Here is a 23,040-nt window from a genome sequence, read left to right on the forward strand (position 1 = left end):
CCAACTCCTGGAGCTTGTTCAAACTCTTGTCCATCAAGTCACTGATGCCATCTAACTATCTCATCTTCTGTCATCCCCTTCTCCTGACTTCAATCCTTCCCAGAATCAGGGTCTTTTCCAGTGAGTCATCTCTTCACATCAGGTGGCCAAAGTATTGGGAGTTTCAGCTTTAACATCAGTACTTCCATTGAATATTCAGGACTGATTTCCTTTAGTATTGACTAGTTTGATCTCTTTACAGTCCAAGGGACTCTCGAGAGTCTTCTCCAACACCACAGTTCAGCACCTTTAGGTTCATTTCATCCAGTTCTGTGGCTTCAGTTGTACATTGACAACTCTCTGAACTGTGTCGTTTACTTGACTGCCAGAACTATACCCATATTTCTACCAGATAATGGACATTAGGAAAACTCATAGAAATCTTAGATTTAACCATGTCCACAACTGAATATTATGGTTTTTCTCTGTCTTAAATCAATTCCATTTCTTATTTTTCTATCTCAGCATATGGCATTATCATTCCCATAGTTGAATGAGCTACACACTGGAAAGTCATTTTTGACTCCTGTTTTTGGTAATTTTTCACTATTTATAAATTTTTCTCTCCTTTTTGACTTGATCATATTTGCTTTATCTATTTATATTAAGATTACCTTAGTTTAGACCTTAGTTTCCTGTCTAGATTACTCCAGTGATATGTTAACTGTTTTTTCTCCCAGTCTTAGCTCGTAAGTTAACCTCACAATGATTCTTTGAAAGTGAAAGCCAGAAGCAGTCATTGTTTATTTCCTTATTCCCTTTGTCTCCATACACAGTCCATGCTCCTTCACATTATCTATTATCTAGTGTAGTCTGTATAGAAGTTTTCTTTGTTGTGTCAAAGATGTCTGTTTTTTTTCAGTTTCTCAAGTCATGATCCAAACAAGGTCCACATGTTGCAGTCAGTCATTATGTCCTTTTCAGTCTTTTTCTAAAACATTTTCCCCCTTTTGTTTCCGTGCAACTTATTGGAGAAACTAGGCTACTTTTGCTATGAATTATACTGATTGTTTCATTAAGAGATGTGAAATGGTGATACTAGTCTGTCATTCTTTTTTATATTTAACTGAAATTATTTAATAAAGGGAATCCTGAAATACAGTTCTTTCAGAAATAGCAAAATAAATGCTTGATATTTTAATTTGCAGAGTAATGAATTTGTGTTCTAGTAGTCTGTAAAAGGGAGGTTTTATGATGGTTATTATCATTATGAACTTCTGGATTTTACACATATATTTCAACTCAGTGCAGTCACTATTGCTTAGATGGTCAAAATATTCTTTGTATATTGACTCCTTTTGTTATTTGGTATTTTTCTTTATTGATTTATTTGATAGGATATTTCAGGCTCATTGTATACATTTTTTGGTTTAGGCTTTCTCCTCTTCTTTTTTAAATATCCCTTTGTCTTTTTCTTACAAGAACACTAGTCATTAGATTTAGGGCCTGCTTGCCTAATCCAAGATGATCTTATCTCAATTCTTAGTGACATCTGCAAAGACCCTTTTTCTCAATAGGGTAATAATCATAGATTTTGGGGATTAGAACATAGACATGCTTTTTCAGGGATAGTTACCATTCAACTCACCACACTGTCAGAATGGCATTTTCATCTACCTCTTGTCTATAGACTGAATGTTTGTATACTCCCAAATTCATTTATTGAAACTTCATTCCCTGTGTGATGATATTTGGAGGTGGGGTCTTTAAGGGGTGAAGTGAAGTGAAGTGAAAGTCGCTCAGTCAGGTCTGACTCTTTGTGACCTCATGGACTATACAGTACATGGAATTCTCCAGGCCAAAATACTGGAGTGGGTAGCAATTCCCTTCTCCAGGGGATCTTCCCAACCCAGGGATTCTACCCAGGTCTCCCACATTGTAGGTGGATTCCTTACCAGATGAGCCACAGGGGAAGCCCTTTAAGGGGTGAATAGTGTCTTAAAAAAAAAAAAAAAAGACCCTTGCCCCTTCTGCCATCTGAGGACACAGCAAAAACTGTCTGTGAGCTAGAAAGTAGATCCTCATCAGACGCAAAATCTGGCAACTTGATCTTGTACTTCTCAGCCTCCAGAAATGTGAGAAATAAACTTCTGTTGTTTCTAAACCACCCAGTCTATGGAATTTTATTATAGTGTCCAGAATGGACTAAGACTTTCCCTTCTTTGAAAAAGTACAAGGAAGGACTTTTAATGGACTGAATTTTGCTTATAGATGTTCATGGACTAACTAGTCGCAAGCCACTCCTCATAATGCAATATGGGAATATTGGCATTATGGTTGATCTGTTCTTTACCCTTTACTTGGCCCTTCCTTAAGTGAAAGGCATCAAATAGCACAAACACAAGCTTTGGGACAACTGTAAACACAATAGGCCCTCAAACATATATTGATTTATAGAACATGAATATTATTTGTTTTTCCAGTCTTGGTTCCATTCTGGCTTGGTCATTTAACATATTCTCAAGCTAGACAATATGCTTTAAAAAAAAAAAAAGTACACAGTTTCCGACTCCTTTTTGCGAGTCCCAAGCCTTACTTGCACTAATTTGTTACCAGAAAGCTACTGCTTAATTTAGGAAACATTGCCTTCTTGACACCCATTTTGCTTAGGAACTGAATTTCTCTATAAGGCAGACTTCTCAGGAGTTTCCTTTTCTTCCCTAAGTGGTGATCCATCAGTATAATCCTCTTTGAAGAATTCATTTACTGTAACATTTGTTCTCTGAAAAACGCATTATTATTGATAGATTGCTGCAGTTAGCTTATTGGAAATGCATTCTTTGTCCTGTATTCTTACAGTATCTAGTACTTCGATTCAGAGCTAAAACTTTTGAGCCATGAAGTGTCAAGTAGGGTTTTGAAACAAGGAGTGTCTAGTGAGAAATGGAGTGTTTCCTGCTGTATCAGTAAACTTGAGGATGTCACAGGCATCAGTGATTCTGGGCCTCCAAAGGCAAGTTCTTGAGCCCTGAGGGCACTCAGGAAGGAGAAAAATAGCTTAGTGAGATCAGGCAGCCATTATGCTCCAGCCATGCCCTGTGGTTAGCACTAAAGAACTCAGGATGTGAACTCAGGATACTGGCCCTAGGATAGCTGAGATGCTAATAAAAGGAATGATTTCTGTGAGCCCAGACTCTTGTATCTTCCCATACAAAGAAAAGTGCTAAATTCCTTGACTTGGAATATCTGGTTTTCTTCAATTCACAAAGATGTTCAGACTACCAGCCTTTTGTTGCAAACTTCTATGTAACCTGACTCACACCCCACCCCACCCCGCCAGAGCAGTTTTCTCGAGATGTTGCCTCTTGAGCTCAAGTCCTAAAAATTTGCATTGAATAAAACATAACTCTCAACTTTAAGCTTGTGACTGTTTTTAAGTCAACACTTGCTAAGGAGCAGACAACAATGACAGATTCTTTAAGAGAGCAGTTCTTACATTCTTCATTGTTAGGCAGTTTATTTAATATTTGCTGATTATAAATTCTTGTGCTTATATTATTTACACATTTTTCAAGATATCTGTGGAATGGTAAATGCCTTCCTAAGTGTTCCATGTAAACATTTCAGTTTGTAAGTTTATTCAAAATCCTGTATTTACTATGTCTTGTTTATTATTTTTCAGATGTGATTTTTAAGTCTTATTATTTCCTCCTTCTTACAGATTTATTTCCTGGCCTCTTAAGTTATTTGATATGTTTGTACTATTATCTACATTGACCTCAGGAAATATTACATGACTTTATTCCCCAGTATAACCTTCCTCCTTTTGCCATATTGGTTACCGAAGTATCTTGAATTTAAACTCATGGAATGTAGCAAGTTTGTTGGTCAGGAAAATGAGCAATGAGAGAGTGTTTGTCTATGAATAAATTTCTTAGGCCTAAATCCAAAGATATGCACAAAAGTCAGGCATTATAGAAAGAAAGCCTTTTAGAGAATGCTCAAAATTTTGTGTTGGGCTTTTATTGTCATTGCTTGGGACAGCTGATGACACCTAGGCATTAAATTCTCTCTGCATCAGTGATTTTTAAAACTGGTTACCCAACACTGAAATGTTGTGAAGTAATTAGCCTCCAACTAATAAAAAAAATAAAACAAAAACAAAAACAAAAAAAAAAACTGGTTACCCATTGCAACAACTTTGGGAAGCTTTTACAGGGATGTTAATGCCAGAATCCTACCCTCAGGAATAGTGAGGTAATTGCTCTGGGGTAGAGCCTGGGCAGCTGTTTACTTTTTTAAGTTCCACAGGGTTGTGTTCAGGGTTGGAAACCACTGATTTACATGAGAAGAAGATATCTATTAACAAGATCTTAAATAGTTCCAGGTAAAACTAAATCCACTGTTCATGCTTCACATTTGTAGAGTTCAAATTTGATTTTGAAAGTAGTTTATATTTTTAGCAGTTTAAACAGTATTTAACTGGTGACAGTAAGCTGCTCACACAGTACCAAAGTGGGATATAAATTAATGATTCTCCTTTTTGGCTAAACATTTGATTCATTTCAGGAATGTTTACAAATCTTAATGTCCATATCATACCCAGACCAATTAATTTAGAGTCTCTAGGGGTGAGACTCAGCTATTAATTTTTCTAAAAAATCCCTTTTTTAAATGGCTCTCTACATTCAAATGTAAAGCTCCGAACATTCACATGTAAGGCACAAATCTAAATATTTGTCAGTTTGATGTTCTTTAAATGATTTCAACCAAGTACAGTCTAACTCTAAGACTGTTTTATAGGATATTATTGACAGACTTATAATTTTGAATTCTGAAGCCAAGATTCGTTCTTTATTCAACTACGAACAATCACACATCTTTGGTCTAAGGTAAGATGCTGAATTTCACTTGATGTTTTCTGTGTTGTAAAAATAGTTGAGCATATGCTCTATATTTATAATATTTAAAATAATTTTATAATATTTAACTTTATAATATTTTAAAATTTTATAATATTTAAAATTATTATAATATTTAGAATAATTTTTAAAGCATGTTTAAAGGTAATTTGTCTTCTGTAATATTACAGAGTAAATTATAGTCATTAGATTTTTACATTATACCCTTTGCTGCATTTAGGTTCTGTATTATTATCACTTTTGCTTGATTTATTAGAGGCATTTTGTGTACTATTCAGTTTTCTCAGGAGTCAACTGGGGCTTCCCTGCGTTGGTATTGTTGTGTTGTAGCCACGCGTTCTGGGAAACAAACTCACTCAGAAGGACAATGCAGATAGTGGAGTGCAGTTTATTACACGGCGGGCCCAAGACAGAGTCTCCTCTTAGCCAAGGACCCCATCCAGCATTTGTGAAAATCTTTTATACCCCATGTGTACGTGTCCGAACCCACCACCCCAAATTCCTTGAGACTTACATAAACTAAGGAAGGGTAAATACAATCCCAATAACCCCATCACTCATGTGCCATTTGCTCAGACAGTTAAACAGTTAGCCAATAATCAATAAGCACGAAGTTACACTCCGACAGGTACAGAAAAATGGCCTGTCTGGAGGAAGGGTGATTAGTGTATGTGTTCTCTTAGGTGATGAGTAACCTGGATACAATCTTCAAGATTCCCCTGTCCAGAGGGGGTCCTATCCTTCTGTTGTCATTTCCACAGGCACTAAACACAGAGTTCAGAGTCCATTGGAGAGGTGGCCGAGCATGGTCAGCATGGACAGGCCTGAGGTGGAGTCCAGGTCCTATGAATTCCTTCTTCAGTTGTAGCCACGCGTTCCGGGAAACGAACTCACTCAGAAGGACAATGCAGATAGTGGAGTGCAGTTTATTACACCTGCGGGCCCAAGGCAGAGTCTCCTCCTAGCTAACGAAACCGACCGACTTGTGTGAAAACCTTATATATCTTAAGTGTACTGCTCAAGCCTACATCCCCAAATTCCTTAAACCTAGCCTGGAAAGTGTTAAAGGGAAATACAGTCAGGTTACAGCCATGATTCATAATCAGAAGGGTTAGCTGGTTACACACTGTTGCCTCCACCAGTGGGTGCCATAAAGATGACAAAGGTGACTGACTACACAGGGGATTATTACATTCTTTCTGGCAACAGGAAATCTCGGTATGGAACCTGGTGTTTATCAGTCCAGGAGGCCATTTCCTCAGTAGGTATATCCCCGTGGCTACCAGGCACATAGTCCAAAGTTCACTGAAAGTGCAAGATGGAGTTTCCTTCTTTTTCAAGATGGAGTCAGCTCGGCCTGTTCCTTTCCTCCCTCAGTATTGGGTTGAATTCCTGCCAAAATATGGTCTTTTTAAAAAGAGGCCTAGAAATGGATGATATATTGCCCAAATTTTGCTCCTCAATATTTATCATACTCTTAAACCCAAGGTTTAAATATTTTCTGGTTGAATTTATACTCCTTAACATTTAAAAGCAGCTGAATTAAAGAAATTTTCACTTTCTTAGGTTCATGATTTCCTTTCGACTAGTAAAGTAGCTTTTTCAAGTATGGTGGAGGAGGTCAGTGAGAATGTTCTACCTAAGAAGTAAAGCAATTACTTTTCTAAAATTAGAATTCTCTAATGGTAGTATATAAGTCTTAAACCTTTTTTTAAAATTACATTCATTAATAGCTGAGCTTCATTTTTGGACTTTCTAGTTTAAAGAAAGTAGAAAAAAAAGATACAGCTATTATACTTTTTTGGGTAGTGCGCTCTTTATCTCAAAATGTGTTTTCACACTCAATTTTAACTTCCTGTGAATAGCATCAGATAATCACATAGCAAGCAGTGATGAGGAATTCTGGGGAAATCATATCAGTAGATCCTCCTTTTGCATAGCAAGTATGTTTCTGAGTTTTCTAATTGTAGACCATAGATTTTGGCCTCTTCTTATTAATACATTGAATGAATTTTTTTTCTGTATGTTTTCTTTCTTTTATGAGGTAGTATTTTTCTCTGGTATTCTGGCTAAATTTTTAACAGTAGGATTTTAAGTCATGTAAAAAGCAATCCAAGAAGTAAAATGCTCCTGAGGATAAAGTATATTGATGTGTGTGTGTATGTGCTTATAATGTTTAAATGGAGTCATTCTCTCCTACATGAAAAAAAAAATTGCCATTCCATTGTTGATACATGTAATAACCATCTATATAGTGGTTAGCAACATGGAGTCAGACTGCCTGCTGTTTACTAGTTGTGTAAAGTGAGATCTCTTGGACTGCAAAAAAGATTCAACCAGTCCATCCTAAAGGAAATCAGTCCTGGATATTCATTGGAAAGACTGACGCTGAAGCTGAAACTCCAATACTTTGGCCACCTGATGCGAAGAGCTGACTCATTTGAAAAGACCCTGATGCTGGGAAACATGGAAGGCAGGAGGAAAGGGGGATGACAGAGGATGAGACAGTTGGATGGCATCACCGACCTGATGGACATGAGTTTGAGTAAACTTTGGGAGTTGGTGATGGACAGGGAGACCTCGTGTGCTGTAGTCCATGGGGTCACAAAGATTCAGACACGACTGAGCGACTGAACTGAACATAAAGTGCTATCTCAGTTACCATCTATAAAATGGAGGATAATTGTATATTTCCTCATAGTTACCCTGAGACTTACATATGAAAAATTAGAAGGGCATACCAGTGCTTGACACATAGAAAGCACTATAAAAAATGTTAGTAATAGATATAGAGTAGCAGTACTTCAAGTGTTTCTTTATATCTGTCTACTTGCCCTATACTATTTTTGATTTTTGCTTAGGAAATAAATTTTAACTTCACTTTTCCAGTATCTCTGTAGTCTTCTAGATGCTGCCAGGTAATATGCTATTTATAATGTCAGCATTCAAACAACTTTTTGAAGAAAAATTCATATTTTAATTTTATGTTCATTTTAACAAATTTTTCTTTGACAGGAAGTTTATTTCATTGTATTTTAAGGTCCATCCTTATAATACTCAGTTATGTTTTTAAGTTATGCATCTCAAGTTAGGTTTTTTTCACTTTTCTACTGATTCCATCTAGCATTGGTCACTGAGGTCCAATGGTGATGATTTACATCATAGCTTAGTATTGTATAAATCCCGTTTCTTTGTGTTTGGGATTTTTGCCTGTATCATTTTTTCTACTCCCACAATTTTTTGGTTTGTTTCTGATTGTACCATTCCCTTCAGTAGATCATCTTATTAATGTGTTTGATTTCTTCCTTTAGCATTGCTTTCTTCCATTCACTTTATTTTTTTCCCTTACTTCAAAAATCTAGACTAGCATAATGATAAATTTTATACAGTTTCTTTAGGTTTTCCACAGCGCTTAGATAAGGCTAATTTGGGGCTTATGGAAATGTGGATTTACACTTTCAGTAGCATCACATCCTACTTAAGTTTCTGAATTTTTATTTGCCAAGGTCTTCTTATAAATCTTATATTGTAAATAACTAATACTCAAGAAGGTTGCTCCTTTGATTAGCTCTCCTATCCTCTTTGTTTCCACATCAACAGTGTGCAGACTTGCCTTTACATGTCCCAATTTATACTGAAATGAAGCAAAAATACATGCACAAAGAAACTTCTCTTGATATCACATCTCTCTGCAGTCACTGTCCTATTTCTTTTACTCTTGCAGCAAAACGTATCTGCACAAACTGTCCCCGCTTGCTCACCTCTCTTTACTCCTCAGCCCACTTAAGATTTGGCATTGACTTGGACAGCTCTGTCAGAACTGCACATCCTGTTCATCTCAAGGTCACTTGCAACTTCTATGTTGATGAATCTAGTGGATTCTATATTCTCATCTTGCTGTAAGCAAGACATGGACGTAACGGGACATTTCTCTCTGTGTGAGCGTTCTTTCACCTTCTGTGATAGCACGTACTCCTATGGCTGCAGTTTCTGCTCTTCATTTTCTAGGCAACCTCTGACTGATAGAATACTCAGGCTTGGTCCTGAATCCACTTTTTTCCTTTATACTCTACCCCTAGTTCATTCACTTATGCCTTTGCCTTTTAGTACATCTGTATGTGAATGGATGCCCCAGTTTTTATCCCCGATGTGAACCATTATTCTGAGCTACCAGACTCTCATTGAATCATCTTAATTTTCTTTGCATTTCAAAAAATAATTTGTCTTTATTATAAAGAAATTAACCTATGCAGGTAATTAAATATAATAAACGAAATTCCTTCTGACTCTGAAAGTGACATTATCAACATTGACGAAAATCATTCTAGATGTCTTTCTATGCATATACAGACAGAAGAATAGATATGTGGAAATAGTTTATAAAAATGGAATCATTGTTTCCATTTAAAATTCCAAATGAATTTCATAGAAAAGAAAAGAAACCCTAGTGAGACAGAAAGAATTGCTGAATTTCAAATAGCTGTCTTTTCACTTGAGAGGTAATTATATCCCCAGCATTTCCTCTAAGGTTAAGAAAAAAGATTATATAAAATATTTCAAGTGGTCTGAGCATTATATCTCACTTTTATAAAGTATTGATTGACTCTTTACTGTAAAAAAGCTGAGGACATTAATGTTCTCATTGATTTGGCCTCCCAGCTTCCTTGTATTCACCTATGTTAGAAGGATGTACTCCTGCCATTTCCTGACCTACCTTCATGAGTCAGAGACTCTATTTTCCTCTCTACCCAGGAAGGGAAGGAAGCTAAGCTGGGTTTCTTGTAGTGACCTAAGATGAGCAATACTTTTTATATTTGACTACAGAGTAAGACTTAAAAATTTTTAGTTTTCTCTGTTTACTTAGCCAGTATTTTTTTTTAAACTTGGAAGACATTCACATTTATATTTACTTTCCCAAATTGCCAGCTGTGCATATGTTGTTGTTGTTAAGTTGCTCAGTTGTGTCCGACTCTTTGTGACCCCATGGACTGCAGCACAGCAGGCTTCCCAGTCCACCATCCCCCAGATTTTGCTCACACTCATGTCCATTGAGTCGGTGATGCCATCCAACCATCTCATCCTCTGTGAGTGGCTTGTATTTCCATGAGGAAAGCATAGCACCATCGAGTGACTGTAATATCCAATGAAGAACTCAGTCTTTGGTCACAGCATTAAGGATTCCTAGATTTGGTCCCATTAGCCCTCTTTGAAATGACCTAACAACCAGCATTTTTGAACTCTTTGAACACATAGCTCTGCGCTATATGTAGGAGATGTAATAATATGTAAATGTGATGTGATGCACATTCTCTTTAAGCTTGCTACCTAGTGAGAAATTGAATGTTGATCATGAAAAATGTGAGGTAATTAATGCAGAAAAGAATAGCATCTTTATAAAGCTCTCCATCATCCCATTTTAAATAACTTGACAATTCCAGACACTTTATGTGGCTTTCAAGGAGCTCCATAATATCTTCACCTTTCCTATGTGTATTTTTCATATTTTCTACCTTCCTCACCCTGAACTAATGTAGGTTAGACTTAGCTCCATGAAGCACAGTGTTTATTATTGCCTCTATACCTGTTTGTCTTGAATGTTATCTTCACTTTTGCCATCTTTGTTAAAATTTGGATCATCCTCTTTCAAGGCAAAGCTTTCTTTATGAGTTACTTTCTCTTTGACTTACTATAGCATAAAGTGAAAGTGAAAATCACTCAGTCGTGTCTGACTCTTTGCGACCCCATGGACTACATAGTCCATGGAATTCTCCAGGCCAGAATACTGGAGTGGGTAGCCTTTCCCTTCTCCAGGGGATCTTCCCAACCCAGGGATCAAACCCAGTTTTCCCACATTGCAGGCAGATTCTTTACCGGCTGAGCCCCAAAAGAAGCCGTATTATAGCATACTCTGATCTTATAATTTTCCTGGATGTCCACTGCCTTTTTGGTCATTCACAAGGACTTAATTTTATTTTTCTCTCTGACTAAAACTTAAAACTTCCTGAGGGGGTATAATTTTCGTTTATACTTTCATGCCACCTCATTGCCCAGTACTTTTTGGTTATTGGGTTAATATTTATTTGCTAACTGTGTTGATTAAGACAGTTGCCTGGAAACTTTTTCAAAGAAGCTGTGCATTTATTATATGCTAGGTGCAAATTATTTTCTTAAACATGTCTTTTAAGGACACTAATTAAGGCACAGTGAGGTTTTTATCCTCTATAATTTGAGGTATAATTGTCTATAATTTGAAATGTAATTGACAATAGTTCAGGTGATAACTTGTATATACTGTGAAATATACTTGTATATATTGTGTATAAATGTGTGAAGTAGACTTCAACACAGAAGTCTACTTAAGATCATCAGCATGCATGCATAGTTAATAGGAATCATTTTTTTCTTGTAATGAGAACTTTTAAGATTTACTGTCTTAGCAACTTTGAAATGTAGTATACATTCTCTTCACCCATCTTGCCCTTCCACTGTCCTTTGGCAGTCAGTCTGTTCTCTATGTATGAACTGTGTTTTTTTTTTTATTCCACATGTAAGTGATCATACTGTATTTGTCTTTCAGACTTATTTCACTTACTCTAATGTCCTCAAGGTCCATTCATGTTGCAAATAGAAAGATTTTATTTTGTATGGCTGAATAATCTCATTATATATATATTTTTTCTTTATCCATTTATACGTCAATTGAAATTTAGTTTGTTTAATCACTTGCCTTTTATAAACAATGCTGCTATGAACTTGGGGGTACATATATCTTTTTGAATTAGTGTTTTCATTTTCTTTGCTTCAACAGGAGCAAAATTGCTACACCATATGATACTTATATTTTTAATTTTTTGAGGAACCTCTGTACTATATTCTGTGGTGGCTGTACCAACTTGTGTTTCTACCAACAGTGCACAAGAGTTCCCTTTTCTCCATATCCTAACATTATTTCTTGGTATTTGGATAATAGCCATTCTAACAAGTGTGAGGTGATCTCATTGTGGTTTTGATTTGCATTACCCTGATGATTAGGGAATCTGAGCATCTTTTCATGTACCTGTTGGCCATTTGTCTGTTGTCTTTGGGAAAATGTATATTTAGACCCTCTGCCCATTTTTAAATTATATTTTTTTGCTTGTTTTTGAGTTGGATGAGTTCTTTATACATTTTGAATATTAGCCCCTCTTCAGCTATATGATGTGCAGCTTTTTCTCTCTCATTATGTAGGTTGTCTTTTCATTCTATTGATTTTCTCAGTTTCATCTGGTGCCACTTGCTTATTTTTGTTCTTGTTGTCTTTTCTTTTTGTTGTCAGATCCCATGAGCAGCTTGATGTTGTTCAGGGTTTATCAGTTTTAAGATTTTCTTAACCATCTTTTTGGAGAAGGGAATGGCAACCCACTTCAGTATTCTTGCCTGGAGAATCCCATGGACAGAGGAGCCTGGTAGGCCACGGTCCATGGGGTCTCAAGAGTCGGACATAACTGAGTGATTAAGCAGCAGCCATCTTTAGGCTAGAGGAATGTTATACTCTTCCCTAGACTATTTTATTTCAATATGAAAACTGTATTTTATAGAGAAAAAAGTTACATCATTATTAATATTAATAGTATTCTTTATCTCAAACTGTAAATTATGTTTTAGTTACTCACTGTAGAATTGCTTATTTTTAACATCTTAAATCTTAGGTAGTCATTCTTAATTATACACATTAAAATTTAATATGGTTAAAAATGTTAATATAGTTCTCCTAAAATCTATTATAATACATCTTCATTTGAAACTCTAATGTGGCCTGTTAATTTTCTTCAAAATAAAACTCAAGAATCCAAATTTAAAGAACAGCCTTTAAAATTAATCACTTGCTATTTTAGTTATTTTACATCAATGAATAGTAAATTTTACACACAGTATAATGAATAGTTTTTTGCATAACTAACTTCTCTATAAAAAGTTTGACCTGGAAGATGACTTGAAGAGTAAAAAATTTTTTACTTTTACTTGAAAAGTAAAAAATACATATTTGTTTCTCAGTTTAGAAACAGTCTGGTTATCTTGAACATAGAAACGTGTTAATATTCCATCACAGCAAATCACCAAACTATTTTTTCCAGTGACCCAGATGCCAAGTAAACTTAAATCTTATTAACACTGGTAATCAGAAATAATTTTAAAATTCTTTTGTAATCTTTCTTTAACATCAGAAATAGGAATATAACCACAAAACTGTCCACATTTTGGATTCTGGATATACACAAATGCATATATCAAAAACATAATTTTATTCTATTAAGTTAACTTAAAGAAGGTAATCTTTAAACAGCTCAGGTCAAACAGAAGATGGCAAGAGTGAACATAGATATTTTAAGAGTCAGTGAACTAAAATGGATTGGAATGGGCAAATTTAATTCAGATGACCCCTGTATCTACTATTGTGGGCAATAATCCCTAAGAAGAAATAAAGTAGCCCTCATAGTCAACAAAAGAGTCCAAAATGCAGTAATTGGTTGCCATCTCAAAAATGACAGAATGATCTCTGTTCGTTTCCTAGGCAAACCATTCAGTATCACAGTAATTCAAGTCTATGCCCCAGGCACTAATGCCAAAGAAACTGAAGTTGAATGATTCTGTGAAGAACTACAATACCTTCTAGAACTGACACCAGAAAAAGATGTCCTTTTCATCAAAGGGAACTGGAATGCAAAAGTAGGAAGTCAAGAGATCCTTGTAGTAACTGGCAAGTTTGGCCTTGGAGTACAAAATGAAGCAGGGCAAAGGCTAACAGAGTTTTGCCAAGAGAACGCACTGGTCATAGCAAACACCCACTTCCAGCAATACAAGAGATGACTACACATGGACATCACCAGATGGTCAATACCGAGATAAGATTGATTATATTCTTTGCAGCCAAAGATGGAGAAGCTCTATACAGTCAGCAAAAACAAGACCGGGAGCTGACTGTGCCTCAGATCATGAACTTTTTATTGCCAAATTGAGACTTAAATTGAAGAAAGTGGAGAAAACCATTAGACTCTTCAGGTATGACCTAGATCAAATCCCTTATGATTATACAGTAGAAGTGACAAGGAGAGTCAAAGGGTTAGATCTGATAGACAGAGTGCCTGAAGGACTGTGGACAGAGGTTCTGAACATTGTACAGGAGGCGGTGCTCAAAACCACCCCTGAGAAAAAGAAATGCAAAAAGGCGAAACGATTGTCTGAGGAGGCCTTACAACTAACTAGCTAAGAAAAGAAGAGAAGTGAAAGACAAAGGAGAAAAGGAAAGATGTATCCATATGAATGGAGAGTTCCTAAGAATAGCAAGAAGAGATATAAGAAAGCCTTCCTAAGTGATCCATGCAAAGAAATAGAGGAAAACAATAGAATGGGAAAGACTAGAGATAATTAGAGATACCAAGGGAACATTTCATGTAAAGATGGGCACAAGAAAGGACAGAAACAGTATGGACCTAAAAGAAGCAAACAATATTTAGAAGAGGTGACAAGAGTACACAGAAGTAGGTCTTCATGACCCTAGCTAACTGCGATGGTGTGATGACTCACCTAGAGCCAGATATCCTGGAGTGAAGTCAAGTGGGCCTTAGGGAAGCATCACTATGAACAAAGCTAGTGAAGATGATGGAATTCCACCTGAGCTATTTCAGATCCTAAAAGGTGATGCTGTGAAGTGCTGTACTCAATATGCCAGCAAATTTGGAAAACTCAGCAGTGGCCACAGGACTGGAAAAGGTCAGTTTTCATTCTAATCCCAAGGAAAGCTAATGCCAGAGAATGTTCAAACTCATGTGCACTCATCTCACATGCTAGCAAGTAATGCTCAAAATTCTCTAAGCAAGGCTTCAACAGTACATGAACTGAGAACTTCCAGAATGTCAAGCTGGATTTTAGAAAAGGCAAAGAAACCAGAGAGCAAATTGACATCTATTGAATCATAGAAAAAGCAACAGAATTCCAGAAAAATATCTACTTCTGCTTCATTGACTATGCTAAAGCTTTTGACTGTGTGGATCACAACAAACTGTGGAAGAGATGGAAATTCCAGACCCCTTACTTGCCTCCTGAGATAGCTTTATGCAGGTCAGGAAGCAATAGTTAGAGCTGGACATGGACCAACAGACTGGTTCCAAATTGGGAAAGGAGTATGTCAAGTTGTATATTGTCAGCCTGCTTATAAACTTCTATGCAAAGTACATCATGCAAAATGCCAGACTGGATGAAGCACAAGCTGGAATCAAGATTGCTGGGAGAAATATCAATAACCTCAGATAGGTAGATGACACCACCCTTATGGCAGAAAGCAAAGAGGAACTAAAGAGCCTCTTGAGGGAACTGAAAGAGGAGTGTGAAAAAGCTGACTTAAAAGTTAGCATTCAAAAATTGAAGATCATGACATCTGGTCCCATCACTTCATGGCAAATAGACGGGGAAACAATGGAAACAGTGAGAGACTTTAGTTTCTTGGGCTCTAAAATCACTGCAGATTGTGACTGCAGCCATTAAATTAGAAGGTGATTGCTCCTTGGAAGAAAACCTATGACCACCCTTGACAGCATTTTAAAAAACGGAGAGATTACTTTGCCAAAGATGATCCATATAGTCAAAGCTATGGTTTTTCCAGTAGGCATGTATGGATGTGAGAGTTGGACCATAAAGAAGGCTGAGCGCCAAGAATTGATGCCTTTAACTCTGGTGTTGGAGAAGACTCTTGATAGTCCCTTGGACAATAAGGATATCAAACAGTCAATCCTAAGGGAAATTAATCCTGAATATTCATTGGCAAGACTGATGTTGAAGATGAAGCTCCAATACTTTGATCAGCCGATGTTAAGAACTGAATTATTTGAAAAGACCCTGATGCTGGGAAAGATTGAAGGCAGGAGGAGAAGGGGATGACAGAGGGTGAGATTGTTGGATGGCATCACTAACTCGATGGACACACGTTTGAGTAAGCTCTGGGAGTTGGTGACAGATAGGGAAGCCTGGCGTGCTGCAGTCCATGGGATCACAGAGTCAGACATGACTGAGAGACTGAACTGAACAGAAAGAAAACAATAAAATGATGCCTAACTAATTAAAATAACCAATTTAGAATTCTCTCTTAATCAAAGAGTTCCTGTTTATATAGAATGATTAGAATATAATAAAAACAATATTCATTATCCTCTTAAGGGAAAACTCATACCTTTTGAAGATAACCACCATTAGTCTCTTCATGCCTATAGTTCCTTTGCTGAAATTCTTTTTGAACAATAGACTTGTTTTTAATCTGCCTTTTTTACTTATTTTAAATTATTCTCTCATATCTATAAATATTCATCTATACCATAATTTTAAAGGGCTAAATAATATTCCAGTGCATATCCCAGCTTTCTGTTTGTTTATAAATGTAGCTTATTTAAAATTTTTTTTTATTTTGCATCTTTATAAATATCTCGTTCCATATTTATTTCTTAAAACTATTCTTTAGAAATGGGCTTGCTTAGTTTAAGTTTATTGATTATGCCAAAGCCTTTGACTGTGTGTATCAATAAATGTGGAACATTCTGAAAGAGATGGGAATACCAGAACACCTGACCTGCCTCTTGAGAAATCTGTATGCAGGTCAGGAAGCAACAGTTAGAACTGGACATGGAACAACAGACTGGTTCCAAATAGGAAAAGGAGTACGTCAAGGCCATATATTGTCACCCTGCTTATTTAACTTATATGCACGGTACATCATGAGAAACACTGGGCTGGAAGGAGCACAAGCTGGAATCAAGATTGCTGGGAGAAATATCAATAACCTCAGATATGCAGATGACACCACACTTATGGCAGAAAGTGAAGAGGAACTAAAGAGCCTCTTGATGCAAGTGAAAGAGGCGAGTAAAAAAATTGGCTTAAATCTCAACATTCAGAAAACTAAGATCATGGCATCCGGTGCCATCACTTCATGGCAAATAGGTTGGGAAACAGTGGAAATGGTGGCTGACTTTATTTTTGGGGGCTCCAAAATCATTGGAGATGGTGACTGCAGCCATGAAATTAAAAGATGCTTACTCCTTGGAAGTAAAGTTATGACCAACCTAGACAGCAAATTAAAAAGCATAGACCTTACTTTGCCAACAAAGGTCCATCTAGTCAAGGCTATGGTTTTTCCAGTGGTCATGTATAGATGTGAGAGTTGGACAATAAAGAAAGCTGAGTGCCAAAGAATTGATGCTTTTGAACTGTAGTGTTGGGGAAGACTCTTGAGAGTCCCTTGGACTGCAAGGAGATCCAGCCAGTCCATCCTAAAGATCAGTCTTGGGTGTTCATTGGAAGGACTGATGTTGAAGCTGAAACTCCAATACTTTTGCCACCTGTTGCAAAAGACTGACTTATTTGAAAAGACCCTGATGCTGGGAAAGATTGAGGGCAGGAAAAGGGGATGACAGAGGATGAGATGGTTGGATGGCATCACTGACTCAATGGACATGAGTTTGGGTAAACTCCGGGAGTTGGTGATGGACAGGGAGGCCTGGTGTGCTGCGGTTCATGGATTCACAAAGAGTCGGACAGGACTAAGCGACTGAACTAAACTGAATTGAAGTTTAGGCATATTTCCTACCTCGTATATTTCTATATGCCCTCTTCCTATGACTCATTTTACTTGACCTCTCTGTACCATTTTATATTCTACCAAGTTTTGACACTTTCCTTTCATTTGGTTCATTCATTGAGAAAATAGTTATTGAATTCCTACTAAGTGCTGCACTGCTATATATGGTCTGTTTGGGAGAATTGTGTGACTTTTGTCTCTTTATTTGTGGAGTTCTTTTTATGAATCATTTTTGGTGACTTTTCCTCTTTTACTACCTACCTTTCTAACTGAATTCTAGAGTATGTCTTTTGTCCTTTACCCAGTTTTTTTTATTATCATTATTTTTATTTTCTACAGTGGTTTCAATGTTCATTTCTTTACTAGCTAACCTTGTATCTATCTATCCTCTATGCTATCTCTTGACCATACGTCCAGATTTTATTGACCATTTGGATATGCACACACAAGTTTGGTCTTCCCTGGTGACTCAGCTGGTAAAGAATCTGCCTGCAGTGCAGTAACTGGTTCGATTCTTGGATCAGGAAGTTCCCCTGGCAAAGGGATAGGCTACTCACTCCATTTTTCTTGGGCTTCCCTGGTGATTCAGATGGTAAAGAATCCTCCTGCAATGTGATGCCTTGGTTGGGAAGATCCCCTGCAGGAGGGCATGGCAACCCACTGCAGTATTCTTGCCTGGAGAATCCCCATAGACAAAGGATCCTGGCGGTGTATAGTGCATAGAGTCAGACACGACTGGGCAGCTAAGCATAGAACTCACACCACGCAAGTTCAGCAGACTTGTCATATTCAAAAGCTATACTCTGTGTGTCCTTAGGGAAATCCAAACTAACTTCCAGCTTCAGGAGATCCCAGAGCACTTTCTGAAACTATGATGTGAATTTGCTACGTAGCTCAAATGAGGAGGCTTTCCACAGCCCTTGCTCACTCTCTTTGCTGCTCACTAGTTTTATGGACAAACTGACCTTGCCCCCTTTTTCATTTTTCGTAAACCGTTGTTGGTGTATCAGAATCTTTAAGCTCCAGATTTGTAGGTGTGGTTAGTGTGCTTGTAATTCATGTCTCGTTGGGTTTGATCAAATGGCAGGGAACTGGGTATTGCATTTTTACTAGCTAGTTTGTGTATACTAATCAAAAGGAAATCTTCCGTATTGGATTTTTGTATTGTTTGGTTAAGTAAAATATACACGATGCATTTGATTAAAGTTGATAAAAGTATATAATTTATGTAATTTATGGTGATGCATTTTTTAAAGTAGTTAAAATGTTATTAGAAACATGTTGTTTCAGTGTATTCAAGGAAGAAATACTAGGGAAAAAATGGCAGGGTGAAGAGAAGAGGCGTGTGACTGCTAGCATGAGGAAAGCAATGAACATTTTTGGATTCATTCAAGTAGAGATGATAGCTAAGAGTAAACTGCCCAGAACCATTCTGGTAGCCTGGACAAGTGCCCATTTGCTCACATTAATGATACGATGGTGATGATTAAAAAGTGGCATACAAAGAATGTGATAATTAAGAACAGGGAATTATTCTGGTGTTGAGATTTGATTTGGGTTATTAGCAAGTTCATGGGGGAATGGACTATGTTCAAAATACATCCCAAACCTAGTGAAAAGGTTAGGCCCAAATTTGAGGCCATTTTATTCCTTGAAACAGTTCAAATAAACATTCATATTAAGGAGACACTGATTTTCACTTCCAGAAATGAATTAAAATTCGGAATGTTTGGTTGGATTTTAAAAATAAATTTCTCTATACCATGTGTTATAGACACACATTCTTTTAAACTTACAAATATTATAATGGGTATTAACTTGGCATTATCCAGGCTCAAGTGCCACAGTTTCTGATTTGAAATTCTAAAATTCTAAGAATTTATTTGCTATCTGCGTCTAATCTTAACCTCAAGTGATGAGATTCTTTGTAGTCTTTATTTAGCCTGCCTAATTTGAATATCAGTATATTTTGCCAAAGAAATATTAATATGCTTGATTATAAGGTATTGCTCCAGACTCCGTGTATACTGTATTTTGTTGCTAAATGCATAAAAATTTAACTTCTTGGTCCTAAGGTTTACGGATAAGGAATTATAGACCTTACATCATAACTTTGCAATTTTTAAGTCACTGAAGGTTAAGGGGAGGGAGACTTTCAGGAAAGAAAAATTATATAATGTTTAGTATTTGAAAATCCAACTTTTTAGTGGTGTAAGATACCCATTTCCACACTAGGTTTGGAGTCTCCCTTTGCATCTGAGGCAAAACAGTGTATCTTCCTTGTTCAGAGTGGGGTTTATGGCTCAGCTGCATTACTCTCATTATCCCAACTCATTTAGGGCAAATGGGCTCTCCTTGAGTCAACCCTCACAGGGAACCTCACAGCGGCTCACAGCATGACTAGTGTGAGCTGGTTCACCTCACAGCTTGATCACATTGTTAGTGAAAACAATCTGGCCTAGTTATCTTTGGTTATAACTAGATTATGCTAGTTACGCTTATTGATACAGATTCAAGGATATATTGATATCTCCTGACAATATGATTTGACAGCATTGAATCTGCTGGATTAAAGCTCAAGTGACAGGATTTCTACCTCAAGTTTTAGACTTTATTCTAGCCTTTAGGTCACCTAAAGTTGAGAGTTAGGGATTACTTGATATGAATCAGAGAAGCATACCCAAATATTGTAGGAGTTGTTGCTAAAATTCACAGAGTCATGCATTATGTCACTTCTTTGGTGGTAAATAGTGTAAGATTTAATAATACATCATTGTATATTGCACATGTATATTGCATGTGATATCTTGACATTTTAGGCTACTAGAACTCAGAAACTTCACTGAGATGGCCATGAGTTTTTTGGATACCTCTCTCTGGTGCACCTACTCTTGGCTAAAACATGTAGAAAACAAGCTATGTCCTTTTCACAGATATCATCAGTAGAGTAGTTTTTCATGATAATTTGAGGGATGATAGGACTAAATTTTGATAAAACAAAGGATGTGTTACTGTCCATGTTGAATGAAAGCAAGCTGCTCTTGCTTTTCACATTAGCCAAATTAGCAGTATCTTACCACTGAGAGGGCTTCCCTTGTGGCTCAGTTGGTAAAGAATCTGCCTGCAATGCGGGAGACCTGGGTTCGATCTCTGGGTTGGGAAGATCCCCTGGAAAAGGGAAAGGCTACTGACTCCAGTATTCTAGCCAGGAGAATTCCATGGGATCCCAAAGAGTCGGACACAACCAAGTGACTTTTACTTACCAGTGAGAGATTTTGTTAATTCACTCGCGTAAAGAGGCTTCATCTTGATTATGTCTTTTGTTACATATGATGAGCAGATAACACAAAGGCAGGAAGCACGCACACTGAGCAGTGCTGTGTAAATGTCTGATAGCGATCGGCACTCGGTCTTCAGTGCCTGAGGCAGGATGAGAAATATGTTGTTATATATCACCAATAAGCCTGACTCAAATAAGGCAATAGATTTGATTATCCCCACAGCTGTACAAATGCTTTCATGGAATTACTGCAAGGGCTGGATCCTTCCCCACTTTTCATAATTGTGTTACGCCTGCAAAAGCTTTGCTACAGGCAAAGAAACTCTTAAGTCTCACTGCCTTCAACCAGCAACACCATATCCCTGGGATACTAGACTGTTTGGGTTCCTGGGAACTGTAAGACTATAATAATGTGGGTAATATTTGCACATTGTTTAGAATTGTAGGAAATAGAGAATGAAGGAACAGCTAAGGTCTGTGATTACTGTCTGTCTTTTGGTGTACAGAAACTTCTATTATTTTGATAAAAGTAATCTATAATACCTAAGTAACAAGCTAAGGGAGTTTGTGTCTGGAGTAGGTAGAATCAATCTACTTCTAACTGTATTCTGAGAGAGACACAAGCATATACTCAGACACTTCTGAAATTTCTTCTGTGAAGCTGTCGATATCTTTACATTAACTTTGTTATTGCTACTTTATCTATTTATAAAAAACTGAAAATATACCATTAAAACATTTATCTAGTTTACTCTTGAATTTGGATTCATCTTGGATAATTGTTGATTTTCTTTGAAATACTTCTTGATATAACCAACTTTATGTATGAAATAAGCAACAGTTTTTTTCTTAACTTTGGGAAATGTGGGTTGGAGTCAACAAAAGTTAAGCTTCACGATTTGTTATTTGCAAGCCTAATAATATGTAAGTTTTGAGACATGTTTTTCTGATCACTTTTTAAAAATTAATGGATATGAAATTTGCCCACTCCAATTCACTTTGTAAACCTAGCTTTAATTAATGTCATGGTTAGGCTAAAAAGATGGTCTTATTCAAGTGACTTTTTCTTCCATATTTACTGTAGCTGCTAGCTTATGCAGATATGCTGATGTAGTTAATGAACCCATTAAGATCTGTTTATTAGATGATTACATGATTGAGTAGTAAATGGCACTTGTCAAGGCTTTCTGCATGATTATTAAAGTATGCATTCTTTTATTGATATTTTTAATTTGTTCATATTGCATATATGTTTATACTTCATATGAAAAAAATGCTATACTTTTTCACATTATCCACCCTAGCATAAGTTTTTTAATGAAATATTAAAAATACAAATACTACATAAAACATGAGCTTAACAAGGTGTTGTAAATTAAATGTCTACATAAAATCCCAGTCAAGTAAACAAAGAAAACTTACTAGTACTATCCATTTGTTGATCATGACTGCCTCCCTTCTTGTTAATGGGTAAACACTATTCTGACTTTTATGCTATGTACTACTTTGACTTATTTTTATTTTTACTAATTATTTTTATATTTCCAAAAAATACATTTTAATTTTATTGCTTTTTGTTCTTTATTTTAGTTTTAGCATAGACTATATCCTCTCACATCTAACCTCTTATATGTAGCATATGTTTCTAAGGTCAATGCTCATTGCTATATAATATGTCATTAGCAGACATAGACTGTGTTTTGTTTATATCTTATGCTACTACCAGACTTTTAGGGTATTTACAGTTCATCAGTTTTAGCTGTCATAAACAACTTGCTCCACGTGGAACATATAGCTACATATCTCTTTGTGCATACATATACATAATTCTTTTGTGTTACAGAAAAGATATCTAAATATTCAAAGAGGTTTCTGAACTTCCTGTTCTATTCAGTTAGATTTTTGTTCATCTTTGTGCAAATATTGCATTGTTTTAATTACTATAGCTTTATAATATGTTACAGTAATTATAGGGTGATTCCTTTTTTCAATCATCTTGGCTACAGTTAGTCCTTTTCTTTCCATGTAAAGTTTAATATCACCTTGTCACACAAATCAACCCAGTGGGATTTTAATTATCATTGGATTGAACCTTTAAATCAATAGTGAGTGAACTGGTGTCTTTATAATGAGTTTCCAATCTGTAAACATTGCATATATCTGCATTTAAGTATTCTTTAATTACTTTCATTAGAACATTTGGTTTTTTCCATAGATCTTATCTGTATTTTGTTAATATCTGTAGCCTTACGTTC

General features: G+C 36.4%; 1 protein-coding gene across 7 annotated transcripts in view; it reads left to right on the forward strand.

Annotated features, from left to right (window-relative positions):
* Positions 1-23,040, forward strand: part of TBC1D32 (TBC1 domain family member 32) — a 179,601-nt gene that overhangs the window by 78,412 nt on the left and 78,149 nt on the right. For all 7 annotated transcript variants that reach the window (XM_043889936.1, XM_043889942.1, XM_043889937.1 and 4 more), the window contains one exon: positions 4,783-4,871. In XM_043889936.1, the coding sequence (XP_043745871.1) occupies positions 4,783-4,871 (89 nt within the window). The remainder of the gene's footprint in view (positions 1-4,782; positions 4,872-23,040) is intronic.

Source organism: Cervus elaphus, chromosome 28 (genome assembly GCF_910594005.1).
Source record: "Cervus elaphus chromosome 28, mCerEla1.1, whole genome shotgun sequence".
NCBI classification, from domain to species: domain Eukaryota; kingdom Metazoa; phylum Chordata; class Mammalia; order Artiodactyla; family Cervidae; genus Cervus; species Cervus elaphus.